General features: G+C 29.5%; 4 protein-coding genes across 4 annotated transcripts; 2 read left to right on the top strand and 2 right to left on the bottom strand.

Moving 5' to 3' along the window:
• Positions 1–274: 274 nt before the first annotated feature.
• LOC125071307 (alpha-1,3/1,6-mannosyltransferase ALG2) lies at positions 275–2,407 on the bottom strand. The gene has a single exon (XM_047681500.1). It carries the CDS (start codon positions 2,266–2,268, stop codon positions 1,006–1,008), a length of 1,263 nt encoding a protein of 420 aa, XP_047537456.1. The 5' UTR covers positions 2,269–2,407; the 3' UTR covers positions 275–1,005.
• Positions 2,408–5,779: 3,372 nt separating this feature from the next.
• On the bottom strand, positions 5,780–6,819 carry LOC125071379 (peptidyl-prolyl cis-trans isomerase FKBP2). Its single transcript, XM_047681597.1, has 2 exons — positions 6,502–6,819; positions 5,780–6,074 (listed from the first exon to the last, which is right to left on the bottom strand). The coding sequence occupies exons 1-2, from the start codon at positions 6,682–6,684 to the stop codon at positions 5,817–5,819; spliced, it is 441 nt and encodes a 146-aa protein (XP_047537553.1). The 5' UTR covers positions 6,685–6,819; the 3' UTR covers positions 5,780–5,816.
• Positions 6,820–7,228: 409 nt separating this feature from the next.
• Positions 7,229–11,692, top strand: LOC125071359 (nuclear RNA export factor 1-like). The gene is made up of 11 exons (XM_047681571.1): positions 7,229–7,281; positions 7,393–7,597; positions 7,981–8,311; positions 8,396–8,513; positions 8,614–8,686; positions 8,760–8,900; positions 9,168–9,363; positions 9,475–9,659; positions 10,531–10,728; positions 11,047–11,162; positions 11,547–11,692. Exons 2-11 carry the CDS (start codon positions 7,463–7,465, stop codon positions 11,671–11,673), a joined length of 1,620 nt encoding a protein of 539 aa, XP_047537527.1. The 5' UTR covers positions 7,229–7,281; positions 7,393–7,462; the 3' UTR covers positions 11,674–11,692.
• Positions 11,693–12,913: 1,221 nt separating this feature from the next.
• LOC125071224 (transcription initiation factor TFIID subunit 12) lies at positions 12,914–14,876 on the top strand. The gene is made up of 3 exons (XM_047681332.1): positions 12,914–13,327; positions 13,958–14,150; positions 14,650–14,876. Exons 1-3 carry the CDS (start codon positions 13,115–13,117, stop codon positions 14,775–14,777), a joined length of 534 nt encoding a protein of 177 aa, XP_047537288.1. The 5' UTR covers positions 12,914–13,114; the 3' UTR covers positions 14,778–14,876.
• The last annotated feature ends 358 nt before the right edge of the window (positions 14,877–15,234 follow it).

Below are 15,234 nucleotides of genomic sequence, written 5' to 3'. Positions count from 1 at the left end.
AAAGTCACTATGAACAAAAATGTATTAATATTCAACCTTTGTTAAAATTAGTAAATAGCAAGATAAGTATATTAACTATTAAGTAAGTTATAATAGTCTAGTAGAGTGTAACAAATTAGAAGAAAGAGTGAAGTAAGGGATAGAATAATATTGTTAAATTTAAATCAACATAATATCCAATCTTAATGAAACTTTTTCATAATTATTACACAAATCTTAATTATATTTTATTTATTTTAAAAATAAAACTAACCTTATAAAGCTAACATTGGCATATTAAAATATATATATAATTCAACTATCTTTTTGTTTTTTTGCTATAAATCTAAACATTAATATTCACATTTTACAGAAAAATATATTTTCTAATAAATATGTAGCAATTATTTGAGAAATATCTGTAGAGACTGTAGTACTTATAGTATAGTAATTAAGTATAGTATAGGTTATTTATAAAGCATCATGTACCTTTAGGTAGAGAAATATTTTGTTTATACATATATATATTTATAAGTCCTCGTCAAACTCATCTATGTAAAATTACAGAAATAGAAAAATAATATTCTACATATATAAAAAACAAAACTTACATCTAATATAAAGTAATATTATTGTGTACTATTCAACTATTATTACAAAACAGTGTTTTATCTTCATAAAACCTCTAATCTGTGCTACTGAGAAACACTTTATACTAAAGACTTTAATTCCAAATAATTGTAATACAAAAATGCTATAATCAGATAATTAGCTTATATTTAACTTATTTTTTATTAAGCCACGATTTTCGATATTCAAAGAAGACAAATGCTAGTAATGTGATGACTTTTTTTTTGTTGGAAATATAAAATAATATTTTAGAAGATTATTTGTTCAGAACTAGATTTTTTTTTTGAGTAAATAGATAATAATGATTGTTTTTCTATTAGTAATTGTCATCACAGGAGATCAAATTGAATTCAACACTCAAACAATGTCAAATATTGTTGGAGTGTCGGCATCATGTTATTTATGCTTTCTTTCATATTCAATGGCTCTCGCCTCGGAGATGAGCTGCCTTTCTCTCGTTAGTATTCCATCCAGCTGATTTGTGAAAGCTTCAAAAGAGAATTTAGTTTCAAACCTTTTCCTTCCTGCTTCACCAAGTCTTTCACATAATTCTGGATTCACTATTAACATGCTCATGGCATCAGCAAACGACTGACAGTTTGGTTCGCAAAGGAATCCTGTAACATCATTAACAATAGTCTCTGTCGGGCCTCCACTATTCACAGCAATAACTGGTTTACTATAATACATTGCTTCTAAAGGCACTATTCCAAAATGTTCATTGGAGGGTGTGTATATTAATGCCTTACAATTATATAAGAGAGATACTTTTTCTACATCTTTAGGAGATTTCATGAATGTTACTTTGTCCACTAGATCAAGTTCTGCTGCTAGGTCAGTAAGTTCCATAAAATGTTCTATATTTTCCAAATTAATGGGATCAAAACCACCAGCCATTATTAAATGAACTCTATCCCAGTCGGAGTCATCAATAATATGCTTTAATTCTGCTAATGATTGTAAAGCTAACTTTAAATTCTTTTTTCTTTCATATCTGTTTATTGAGAGGAAAGTGAACTTGTCACTTCCCACGGGTACAATCTCCTTCAAGCATTTTGGTACAGTTCTCTTAAAGAATTCTGTATTTATTGATGGATAGCATATATCAGGGACATCTTTGATTTTTTGAAATGCATCTTGGTATACTCTAGCTGTGTATTTACTGTTCACCAGAACTTTATCTGCACGAGCTGTAGTAAATTCTTCTAACCAATTTAATGGAGCTCTATACACTTTTTTCAGTAAACCGCCTTCAGTGGTAAGAAGTTTATCCGGATGATGACAGTAAAATACTACTCTAAAAGGTCCTCTGGCTAATTTTAAAAATGGAATGCATAATGATATTAGATCACAGAAAATTATCGTCGGCTCTTCTGCTGGAATGACATACCAAGCTAAATAGGCAGCGGCGAACATCATACGAGCGTAAGCGCACGCTGCTTTGAATCTACCGAATATAGAACGTGGAATCCAATCGCCAATTACAGTCACGGGAAAAGTGCCATCTTTGGTTTCGGTGAAGCAATGCGTAGGATCATGATGATTTGTGTAAAAAGCGACTTCGTGGCCTTTGCTTCTGAAGGCCAATGCGGCATCTAACACTAAACGCTCGGCCCCACCAATGCCTAAATCCGGGTGGAGAAATAATATTTTAACCATTTTAACTTCACGAATAATTGTAAAGTGTTAATTTAAATCACTTTAGGCTGTCGTCACATCTACACTCTAAATTAAAATTTTGCCGACAAAATACAAATTGATTTTTTACTGAAATTCAGAAATTCCAATTATCCTTCAATGTCAATTGTCAACGTCAAATAACGTCCGATACTATTAAATTCCTTTTGGAAAAGGCAAAGTAATAAAAAATACAGCCTCACTTTATTTTGTATTATTGACAAGAGTTGTGGAAGTATTTACTGAAAATCAACCGATAAAAATGGACTAATCGTCATATATATAGATTAATATTTTTGATAATATACGTAAAAAAATTGAATTAAAAAACATATGGAACGAAATTAATTGAAACGAAAACGCGACCTGATTTTACTAGGGTAGGTGCTGGAAACATATTGCTGACGAAGATTCGTCTCTTTCAAGCAGTTATTTTGGCTTTACAAACAAATCCACAAATGATGTATGAAATAAAACTAACCCATTGAACCTGCATTCATTACTCTCATGTCAAAAATTTTAATACATTTTTTTATTATTATCGCCAAGTTAGATCGTAACCTAACTTGATAATAAATAATATTATTACTATACATTTTTTTACACATAAGTTCAGAAGCATTACAGTGTTATATAGTTAGGAAACTGACGGGCGGGATTTTAGTGTATGAATAGGAGCATCGAATATATGAAAATACAACTCATCGTCACAGACGTATCACTTCACGTTCACCAGAAAAATGTAATAACTAATAAATCGAAACCACTCATATGATTCACAAGATTAAGTGACTTACTCTTAACAAATACGTTTTACTGGACAGGACATGTTTTGGAGATAAGGCATAAAATAGACCACGTACACATAAGTAAATATTATTTATTAAATATATAAAAACGATCTTGAACAAATACAAATTCGTGATGTCCAAAACTATACATAAGGGAATTACAGCAAGAAGCAAATTACTCAAACAATTCCTTGTCAAAAATGATATTTTCTATTTCGTTTGTTTCGATGTCATGCAACATGATTACAAATACTTCATTTGCTGAACTTTAATATATCATCCAAACTAATATATCTAAATTAAAATCACAATATACTCTATTCAAGTAGGCTTTTACAAGCACTTTTGAATAGTCATTTAACAAACTATTTAAAATAAAGCTACCACCGGTTCGGAATGTAGATTCTGCCGAGAAGATCCGGTAATAAACTAAGTAGTTACTCTTTTTCAACATCTAAAACAGTTATGCTAGTTAAATACAATTATATATGTACATATGTTGTCTCCTGCCTGGAACTTAACTAGTATCTAGTGTTAATAAAGCTTTATTGTATAGTAAATTTTAAAACAAAAATGAGATAATTTCCGCTTTACTGAAAAGCAATAAGTAGGTACAGGTTTATCACTTTTTATAATCGGAAACAAGTTAAACTTAACCTTTACTTGGTAATAGTAAGAAATTGTGTAAGCTCTTTTGGGCGGCTACCGCCCATTTTATTATTGAAACCACTTTTCTGCCATTATATACACATTGTTGTGTTCTAGTTCAAAGTGAAAGTGAATACAAGGAACATAACATCTCAGTTCCCCTAAGTCGATGGCGCATTTAACTGTGAAATCTTATTATAAAAACGATTACCGTAAACCAGGAACTTTGCGAAGTCGAAAACTAGATATTATTAGTTTACCTTTTGTCGTTGTGTCTTTACAAAGATTGTCACCGGTTCTTTCAAAAAGATCTATATTATTGCGAATATACATAATATTTTTGTAGGTACTAATATTGCAAAGCAGCTGTAAATACTCATTGTAGCCACTTAAAATATATCATGAAGGGAATCTTGTGTATTAAAGTATATCTATTCGTATGTTTTTCTAAATTATTCGATTGTATTGCACACGAAAATGTTTTATATAAGCTTAAACATAACCATAAAAAAACCAAATGAGCCACCTGGTGGCCACCACCTCTCATGGAGCTTGGCGTCGTAAGAAATATTTATCATTCTTTACATCGCCAATGCGCCAGCAATATTGGAATCTAAGATGCTAGATTCCAGGTCCGTTCTTACAATAGTTCACTCACACTTCAACACCTTTGTGTTACGGTTTGAAGGGTGTGTGAGCTAGTGTAATTACAAATACGAGTGACATAACATAGTTAGTAGTTACTTAATTGATGTGTTGCATATTGATAGTCTACTTGCGAGGGCCAATCGATTGTCTATCAATAGTTAAGGAGTAAATAATAGTATCGACAGTTTATTGATATTGTCGTCACGTCTCAATACTATCGATAGCTCCCCTTGAGCGATACTATCGATAGTATTACAAAAACCATTAGTTTTAATCAAAACCTATCAAGACTATCGATAGTTTCGATGGATTTGTACTACCGACAAATAGTTTTATTCGATGGTGTTACTTTCTGTCAAGTAATTAAGTAACTACACTATATTTAATTAAGTTTAATTAAATTTTTATAAAGGGTAAGAGAATTACTTAATACATTTTTTTTGCAAACAAATAAGTTTAAATCTGTAATACTGATTAAATAAACCAATATTAGCAACACTGTTGCTGCTGTTAATATTTAATTCTTCAATTAAAGGAAAAATATTAGAAGTTTAAAAATTGTGTGTTGTCTTGTAAAAGGAAGAGGTTTAACAATAGTGTTGTTCTGCTATTAAGTTGTCGGTGTTCTGCTATTAGTATATGAAAACTATTATGACTGATTGTAGTCCATTAACGAGATAATAACACTGACAATAATAATAAAAAAATAAAATGTCTATTTTTAGCCCAAAACCATCGATATCATAAATAGTATCGCTGTTATCAATAGTATTGCTCACGGAGAGTTATCGATACTATCGATAGTATCGACAATATTGTAACAGGACAATACTATCGACATCCTGAATAGTTTTCGAAGTCAACCAACGACAGACAAACCATCGATTGTTCTGTAACACTGCTTAATTACAAGGGATGACAATGTAAGGAATTATATCAATATTTTTTACACTATGTCTATGGATGGGGGTACCCATTTATCATAGTAAGTAGCTGATTTGACAGTCTACCAACCTACAATATATGAAATAAAATAAATATACAACATTGTTACATCTATTCTGCGAAACTTTTATTCCAACAAAAACATTGACAACCGGAAATGGAGAGGCTCACTGATCCACATCTCACAAATCGCTGATGACTAAATAAGTTTAGTTTTACTAATAAAGTCAATAAATCTCTAGTTTACCAGTTATAATTATATAAGTAGATCCTTGTTTAAATCTTTTTAAAACTTTATAGACAATGAAAATGATATGATTATGAATTTGATAAAAAACTGATTACGTTTAATATGTTATCTTATTGTAAAAACTACTATCTTACTAATTTTACAAATGAAGTAAATAAAATTGGGGTTTTGACTTTTCTTGTTACAATTAATAAAAACATAAAAAACCAGGTCAAATTAAAATATATATATTTTATATTGATAAAAAATTACAATTCGTCTTTTCTCTCAATTTTAACGAGATCCACATGGAATGTTAATGTTGCTGATTTTGGTATTTTTGGTGGAGCGCCAGCTTCTCCATAAGCCAATTCTGGTGGAATGACTAACTTCCTTTGTTCTCCTTCACACATACCAATCAGTCCTTGATCCCAACCTTTAATAACTTGGCCAGAACCAAGAGTGAAGGTAAGGGGATTACCCCTTGGAATGGAACTATCGAATTCCGTGCCATCATCTAATGTACCCTAAAAACAAAATTAAACATCACATATAATATTAAACATATAACACAATATTATCTGTATTTGGGCAAATTTATTTTGGTGGTGAAAGAAAACACTGAGAAAATCTACATTAAGATTATATGATCAAATTTACATTTATAAGAATAAAAAGTAATTATTGTCTACATGATAAAGTGTTTTGATATGGTATTCCTATCCAAGCAATTATTGCCTTAATTATATTAATGATGTATGTGTATTACAAACATAATAATTCATAGTAATATCAGCACAATACAATTTGTTGATTGGAATATAGATTGATTAAAATACTATAGCAATCAATGCGCAATCATATCAATTAGATACACATTATTGATATCATATGAAATAAGTTATTATTATTTATATTATTATTATTAGTTATTATATTATAATAAGTTCTTACTGTGTAATGCATATGCAGGAGATCGCCTTTTCTGCTCTTCATAGGGCATTCTGCAGGTCTTTTCTTAACACCTATTTGTAATTTCCTAGGTGCATCAGAAGCGACGACTACATGTTCAAATAGTGTCATTAAAATTAATAGAAATAAAGCTATTTTACAAAGATTAAGTAACGTGGTCTTCATTATATTTCCTTTTTGTGGCTTATCCAAAAATAATATAATTACTTGAACTTAAACTTTTGTACAGTTTAATTATTCATGTATGTTATACACCGAAAGTCTGATAATGATTTTAATTAAAACTTGACAACTATGAAACTGTCATTTGTCATATAAGAATCAGTCCGCAGTCGAGTTCATTTGTAATTTTGTAACGTCTTTATTTTTTTTTATGTAAACTAAAAGAACATTAATTTAGTTTTTAGTATAAATAAAAAATCCAAAGCTCCAATATAGTCAAACTGTATGAAAATTCAATTCTTTTATTATGACAAATTTAAGCACATAGAAAAACTATTATTTCTTATAACGTTTGTAAATTTTAATGTATTTAAAAATTGTAATGGAGTAAATACAAATATTTAATCTCATGATTATTAATACATAGTACATAAAATGTATGTTTATTTCTTTGCCCTGTTAACCTCAGATTAAAAACTTTGGACATTTAGTTGACATTTGACATTTAAATTACAAATAATAAATATAAATATTGTGCTTAGTTTAATTTTAAATATAATATATACATTTGCACTGGAACACAAGTGTTTCTTTATTATTGTATGTAGTGTTTTTACTTTTTTTTTTATAGATCATTCATGCTTTAATGTTTTATTATAAATAGATCACTTAAATAGTTTCTTGTATAATTTCAATAACTTTAACTTTCAGTTATTAAACACAAACTATAAACGAAGTACTAAACAATTATACAAAGCTATTCCTAGGTAATTTAAGCACAATGAACCAATTAGGAACTTATTATAACCAATATTTGTTGAACCGAGTATCAGCGACGCAAACCTTAGTTGAATACATTGAAAATTGCCTCATTACAGAAAATGAAGTCTCCGAACATTCATATCATAAAATTACGGTAAAACAATTTTAATAATTAATTTATTTTTATAGGCCTACTTTTAACACCTACTTCTAAACGTATGAGATTTCAGTGACTTATCTAAGTTATTATTTAAGTAGGCTATTTAATTATTGCGAAATATAAAAATTTGTATTTATTTATTATTTTAGTTGCTTTACAAAACACTTACAATATTGTGTTTTAATATTATTTTGATTGCAACCTATAAAATCAAATTTTGTTTTTTTAAATAGAACTTTATTCCAGCACTTTTGAATTGACATTTTATAAGAGTACATTAAATTTAAAGTTTATGATATAGTTATCATCATCATCATATCATAATCATCATCATATCATATCATAAATGAATCTTGAATTTATTATAAATATTTCAGGTCTATCGTTGGACAGAGAGTGAAGTGAAATTATTTGAAGTATTAAGTGAATATTTTGTTGTAACATTTGTCCCAGTACAATTTGAAACACAAAATGTTGTATCAACATTCTACACCAGCAGCTTATCATTTGTTTTAAAGATCATAAAACTGGACTTCATGTTCCCTCACGCCAGGACTATGCACAATATGGACATACTTTTCAATGATAAAACCTCACACAATCTTTTTAAACAGAGAATTACTATTGACAATATTGTAACCAGTGTTGTAAGCTCAAGATTCAATGAAATGTTTGAATTAAATCTATCATATTTCTGCAATGATCCAAGTATTTATATTAATTGTATTAGAATTTTATTTATCAATTTATAACTTTTTTTGCATTTTGAAATAATGTGTTTTTTGTTTTTAGAATTTGTGGAAATGAAAATATTCTTTTATCACTTAACACTTTTATCACACTTTAAAATACTAATGATAAGGATGGGGAGAGACACGAGAATATTAAATTTAAGCAACAATAACTTAAGGCAACTAAATGACTTTGTATTTAAACTTATCGATAATTTTAGATCTTATCGAAAACATAATAATTATGTTATTATAACACAATTGTATTTCGATTTTCAGCCAAGTGCCATTAAATATATTAAATTTTTTCATCAAGGGACAACTAATAGGAATCAATCTGAGCAATAATAATGTATGTTAACATTTTGAAATTATATTATATGGTTATAATTATGTAATAATATTTTTAGTTTATATCTTTTTAGATTCCATCATTAACTGAACTGCAAAGAATTAGTAGTAAAATTGAAAAGCTGTGGGTAGAGGGAAATCCATTGTGTGAAGGTCTGGACTCGATCACATATATTAAACAGATTGTGCAAAAGTTTCCAAGATTAACTGAACTTGTAAGTTAAGTTTATTTATATCAATAGCCCATATGGTGTTGAATTATATTTTTAATGATGCATGCAACACAACAAAAACGCACAATTCTATGCATTTATTTAATTATCTTATCAAATCAAATAGGAGATCATGCAAAGACTAAGTATCTGAGACACTCGAGTGAATTGCCAACTTTCTAACTCCCAAACATTTCTTGTTTCTATATAAAAAAAAGTTTTAGACTATGTTCTCTGCATTACCATTTTAAAAATATATTAATTTGTTAGGATGGTATAAAATTAAATAACTATGGTGTAATGATGCCATTCTACAAAAACTACCTCGCAGTACCAGATAAGAGGACAAAGATGTTAGTTGAGAAATTTGTATCACTTTACTTTTCACATTATGATTCGAGTCGACGGAAAATCGACTTGTTCTATGATCCAATGGCGCAAATGATGCTCTCTACGTCGTTTTTAGGTATGTACTTTATAATTAAAGAATAACAAATATGATATGGTGCAATTAAAACAGGTCAAACATTTAAGAAAGTATTGTGTACAATTATAATAAAAAAAGTATCTTTTCCAGAATCGGAAGAGAATACGGTGTACGCAGCGCATTCTAGAAATATGTTAAATCCAGAAAAAAGGCAATCAATTTTAAACAATAAAAGGTGGTATGCGAAACGCGCAGCTATACTCTCCGTTTTAACGCAACTGCCTAAGTCCTCACATGATATTACAAGTTTCAGCATCGATGTCTTGCAACATGATGTATGTGATGAAATCAAATATATAAATTGATTTATTTACTTACTTTTTATCACGTAAGAACTAATGTACATACTGTATGGTGGAAGAGTTTTGTATAAGAACTACATATCCTACTGCCAAATAGTATTGGACCGACGATTAATTTCTGGCCTAAGCCGAAGCCAAAGCTAATATTTATCTGAAGAAAATCAATTTAAGATTAGCTATCAATTTAAGTGAATAAAATAAAGTGTTTTTATTTTCTTGGAGGTAGGTCTTTATGCAAGTCCATCTGGGCAGGTACACTAACTTATCAGATATTCTTCCACTAAACGGTAATACTGGTGTGTTCTGGTTAGAAGGGTGAATGAGTCAGTGTAACTACAGGCACAAGGGACATAACATCTTAGTATCCCAAGGTTGGGGGTGTATTTGTGATATGAGGAATGATTAATATTTCTTACGTTGTGATTCTTTACCATCAGGGGGCACGTTATTATAATAAGACCGGCCAATCAGGGTACAGATTGTAATCTAACAGTTTGACTTCGACAGAATTCATTAAAGAGAAAAATAATGCGTTTAATTGCATACATATTTCCCAGTTCACAATATTTCGACAGATTACAGTCTGTCGCGTCAGATTGTAATCTAACGATTGTTGTAATATACGGTGACATATACACAAGATGCATATAATCTTGCAACTTGCGATGAGAAATATTTCTTACAGAGAGAAAATCTACTGGCAGTGGTGACTTACCACCAGGTGACCCAATTTGGTAGTCTGCCTACATAATTTAAATATTAAGAAATAATATAGACTGAAAGCAAAATAAAAATTTAATTGATCAAAATTATTTTTCTTAAATCATTTTATGTTTTGTTTCAGCATAAGTGTTTAATATTAATTATAGATGGTGTTTTTAAAGAGGAAGCCACAAAAGAAACGCCAGAGCGAATTTTGCAATTTAGAAGAACTTTTATATTTCACGTACATTCTGTACATACAATGTCATTTTATAACATAGTTCATGAAATGTTCAGTGTGTCGTTAGCCTCGCCGGAAATAGTTAAAAACAGTTTTAAGGTGAGACTCTGATGGACAAAAGTAGAGAAGAAGAAGTAACGGGTTGTATATGTTCAGCGTAATAAAGGCGAATGAAAGTCGATTTGTTGTCTTTATGCTGCTGGTGTACCGATTTATTCATAAAAGGTTGAATTTCATCCGGCAGGATTCTTCAAAATGTTTCCTTTTTACAACGATGGGAAATTTGATGCGACTCTTGATCTGCAGCTAAGAGTCCCGTGTTCTATCAAATGGTTCATCTTGGCCCCAAATAGAAATATCCCTTTAGATTATTTCGTTTTGGCAAAATTGAGTACATTTTCTCTTTTAAACTTTCAGCATCCTGTGAGGAATTTAAATCAATTGACACTCATTAATCCTGAACAAGAGGAAAAAGACGTAATTTGTACAGCATTTATGTATTACACGCAATTAAAAAGAGCAGAAGCTGAAGCGTAAGTTATTTCCATCAACATTACTGCATTTTTAGATATCTTATACAACTTATATTTCAGAGACTTAGACTTCCATAGTGCTTAAAAATATTTGTTTGTCGTTTGCCCGTCCGTCTGTCTAAGTGTCTGTTGCTCTTTCAAGGCCAAACCACTGAACCGAATCTGATGTAATATACCCTTAACCTCAAGGACATAGGCTACTTTTTATGGTTATCACATGACGACTAGCCCATTAAACTTGAAACACCTTAAACTGCAACTACAATAAATATCATACAAACATACACACATAATACATACAGCTAATAGTTTATTAAGAATTATTAAATAAAATAAATGATACAGTATGCATGGTATTAATAAAAAAAAAAACATTTTTTACAGCCGTCTACTATCTCATGATTGGGATTTACGAGTAGCGCTAAAAGCATTTGCAACAGACTGCAAAAATGACATGATTCATCCTGATAAATTTGAAAATGCACAACTGCTAGTTGATGAAATTGACTAAATAAAGCTATTTATGAGGATTTTAAAGTTTTATTTTTCGGTATCTTTCCTTATTAGTTAAAATTAAACATAATATGTGTAATATGAAATATTTTTAAACTTTAGGTATTGTAATGTATTGTATAATTATAATACAATTATTATAAATAAATCAGTTTTTGTGTACTAAAGTTTAATCACAATCGGATGCATGGTTTAGGGACTTATAGAAAACGAAAATACAAACATTCATTTTATTTATATAGATAAAAACTGTGACATGATTTCTTATCTATGACAATAGTTAAGTTTTACGTGAAACGGTGAAACTGAACTACTATTTCCTATCAACATAACAAACAAGTTGGTTGCCTGGAGGAGATCGCTATCTAGCTATAAGGTCGCCAAGAGTGTACGCGTCTTTTATTAAGGCTTCATCTACGTTGTCTTTATTTATTTTATCTGTGTGGTGTACACTAAATGTATAAAGTAAAGTAAAAAAGAAAGAAGAAAATCCTTAACTATTTAATAGTAGATACCATTATCATCATTAGTTGGTTATTATCCCTTTTTTGGGAAACGTATATTGCGAAAATGGCGCCTCTAATTATTACCAAAATCTTTGTTTAATAAATAATTTAGTTCAAAACAAAAACATTCGACTTTAGTGAATAAAAATAAATATAGGTTTGCATATGGGGTAGTCCTAGTACTTCGCTGATTAATCAGTATACAGTCTGGATTGCGGGTGACCATATAATGGCATCCCATTCCAATATACATTTATTTAATTATAGTTTTGTAGCATTAGAGTATGTGAGGAGTTGATGGTTTCTTTCCTGATGAGCTCTTGCAAAGCCACGACATACTGTTTTTTATTAATAATGATTTTTTTATGTAATACAAATAACTTAAATTTGCAATGTTCTTGGTGGAGTTTTAGACAGAAATCATTACATATTATTAACAATGTTTCTAAGCAGTAAAGATATTGTCCAGGGTATAACATAAACGAAAACAATATTCCACAAAGCTTTATAGTAGTGTAGTGTTTGTAATCAAACGACGGCATTTACTTATTTTTTAATCACATTTATCGCTCGTCCTGCTCGCAAGGCAATGAGCGACTTAGAAATTCCAAATTAAATTATAAAATTATTGAATGTTAAGGAGTTTCTTTTTTGTATACTTTTATATTTTTACTTTTCTTTAATATTTACTAGTAGCAACACTACTTTGGGAAACGTCGAAACTGAATTTAATTTTTCAATTGTATTGAAGTGACATTTCGTCAGCTTCAAAACACATAGTAATAATTTTTCTGTGAACTAAATAAATGAATCAATATTATTAATTTAAATGCAGATATAAATGAAAAATAATTTCTAACGATTGTTGGGCCTAAAATATTTATTGTGCCAGTAACTTAATCATTACATTGGTGTTAAACAAAAATATATAAAATGTCCAATAATTCCATGGGGCAAGCATCTAACATGCCAACAATAGGTGCAATAAACACTCAAGGGATACAATTTGTCAACAATCCGCTTCAGAGCCCACAGCTACAAAATACTTCGATACAAGGATCACCTTCACAGCACAGTCCAATGGGTACACAGGCGCAAGTAAGCGGGAAAGTAAATCAAACAGGTGGAGGCGATCAAACAACTCAGGTAAACTTTAAAATTTCTACCCACTTATAGAACTAGTAATATTTGAGTTTCGTCAGGTATAATGTTATACCAAGTGCAATTACAAGTTTAACATATTTTGATTGTATTCTGTTGTTTTGATATAATGAACTAGAATTTGTATAAATAAAAATGAATATTACACAAACAATATCAACTTAAATTTTGTTATTCATGCAAAAGTAGTGTATTACAATTATCTCTAAGAATATTTTGTTTAATATTTGTATGTTTATATTTATATATAGGTTTGGTTGAAATAAATAAATGTTTTAATGATAAAACTTCAAAAGCTTAAATTGATTTATTATTTGCTAAATACTAATATATAATGCTTTTGATTAAATGTGATGATTGGTTAAAAGTTCAATTATTTTTATAATAGTTTCACAGAGGATTTAATAAAGTAATAACAACCTGTCAACTGAGACAGATCGGGTTATATTTAGGGGGTCAAGGTCAAAATTCACTGTAACAAACATACAGGCACACATCTAAATTTTTTAACTTGAGCAGGGATGATTTTGATAAATGCTTTATAAATAGTTTTTTTTTTTATATTTATGGAAGATATTCTATATAATCAGATTTGGTTTTTTTATATAATGGCAGCTTCTCAGTAGACCACGACTGCAGGAGCTAGTAAGAGAGGTGGACCCCACTGTGCAATTAGATGAAGAAGTTGAAGAGATGCTCCTTCAGTTGGCCGATGACTTCATTGATACTACCTTAAATGCAGCTTGTTCACTTGCAAAACACAGACATGCTCCGACTGTGGAGCTAAAAGATGTGCAATTACATTTAGGTAAGCTTTTGCTGAATTATTTAAAGTCGTAAGAAAAAAGAATTTTTCTTTCCATGCAAGATCAATTTTTTTATGTTGCTCTCCATATGGAGAACTTTTTATGAGGTAAGTTCCAAAATATGATGAAAGAAATATTATGTTCCGATAAAAATATTCCTTCTGTATCAATAATTATCTTTGATAAATAATGGCACTATAATAAATATTGGGGTAAAAATATCTTCATAACCACACAAACTTCAAAAATTTTAGGTATTGAACAAACAAACATCTTGCCATTCACATTTTTCACAAATCCTTATACTAAAAGAAAATTGGAAGCTTGCAACATTATTCTGTGTTTCCCATAAATGGCAGCAATTTTAATTCAACAGAATAATGCATCTACTGTTTGGTAAACAGTTTTATGTTGGACTTATTATAACACTAACTGCATTGAGAGGGTTAACATATGTACTATATTTTTAACAATAATTTTTTTATTATGTTATAATTACAGAGCGACAATGGAACATGTGGATTCCTGGTTTTGGAAACGACGAACTGCGACCATACAAACGCGCGGCAGTCACTGAAGCTCATAAGCAAAGAATGGCTCTAATCAGAAAAACTATTAAAAAGTACTAATCAGACTGTCCTTTAAATGATAAGTTACATATATCAATAAAGATTATCTCAATGTATTATGGTAGCATTACTTCTATAATAAAAGACTATTTTAAAACACTCATTTTATTTGATATAACTTGAACATGATTTATCACACAAATAAGTAAACACACGACAATATAATAAAAATTAAGTACTTCAAAGTAATCACATTTAAATTGCTTATTAGGGTCATAATAAAATAAATTATGAATAAAATACTGGTAAACAAAACCAAAATCACAGTTAAGCCTTACATTTTGACGAATGCATAATTTTGGAATGTCAACACATTTTTAAATGTCACCAATTCTAAATAAATCTTACATACAGTATTGCTTGATCATTTTCGCCAATTAATTAAATACTGAGAGTTCGCTTTTTCTCTTAATGCTACAAATAAATTTTAAAATATAAGCCTAGATTTGAATCTAAA

Source organism: Vanessa atalanta, chromosome 19, assembly GCF_905147765.1.
Source record: "Vanessa atalanta chromosome 19, ilVanAtal1.2, whole genome shotgun sequence".
In the NCBI taxonomy this organism is placed as follows: Eukaryota; Metazoa; Arthropoda; class Insecta; order Lepidoptera; family Nymphalidae; genus Vanessa; species Vanessa atalanta.
This window is presented reverse-complemented; position numbering and strand designations above follow the sequence as displayed.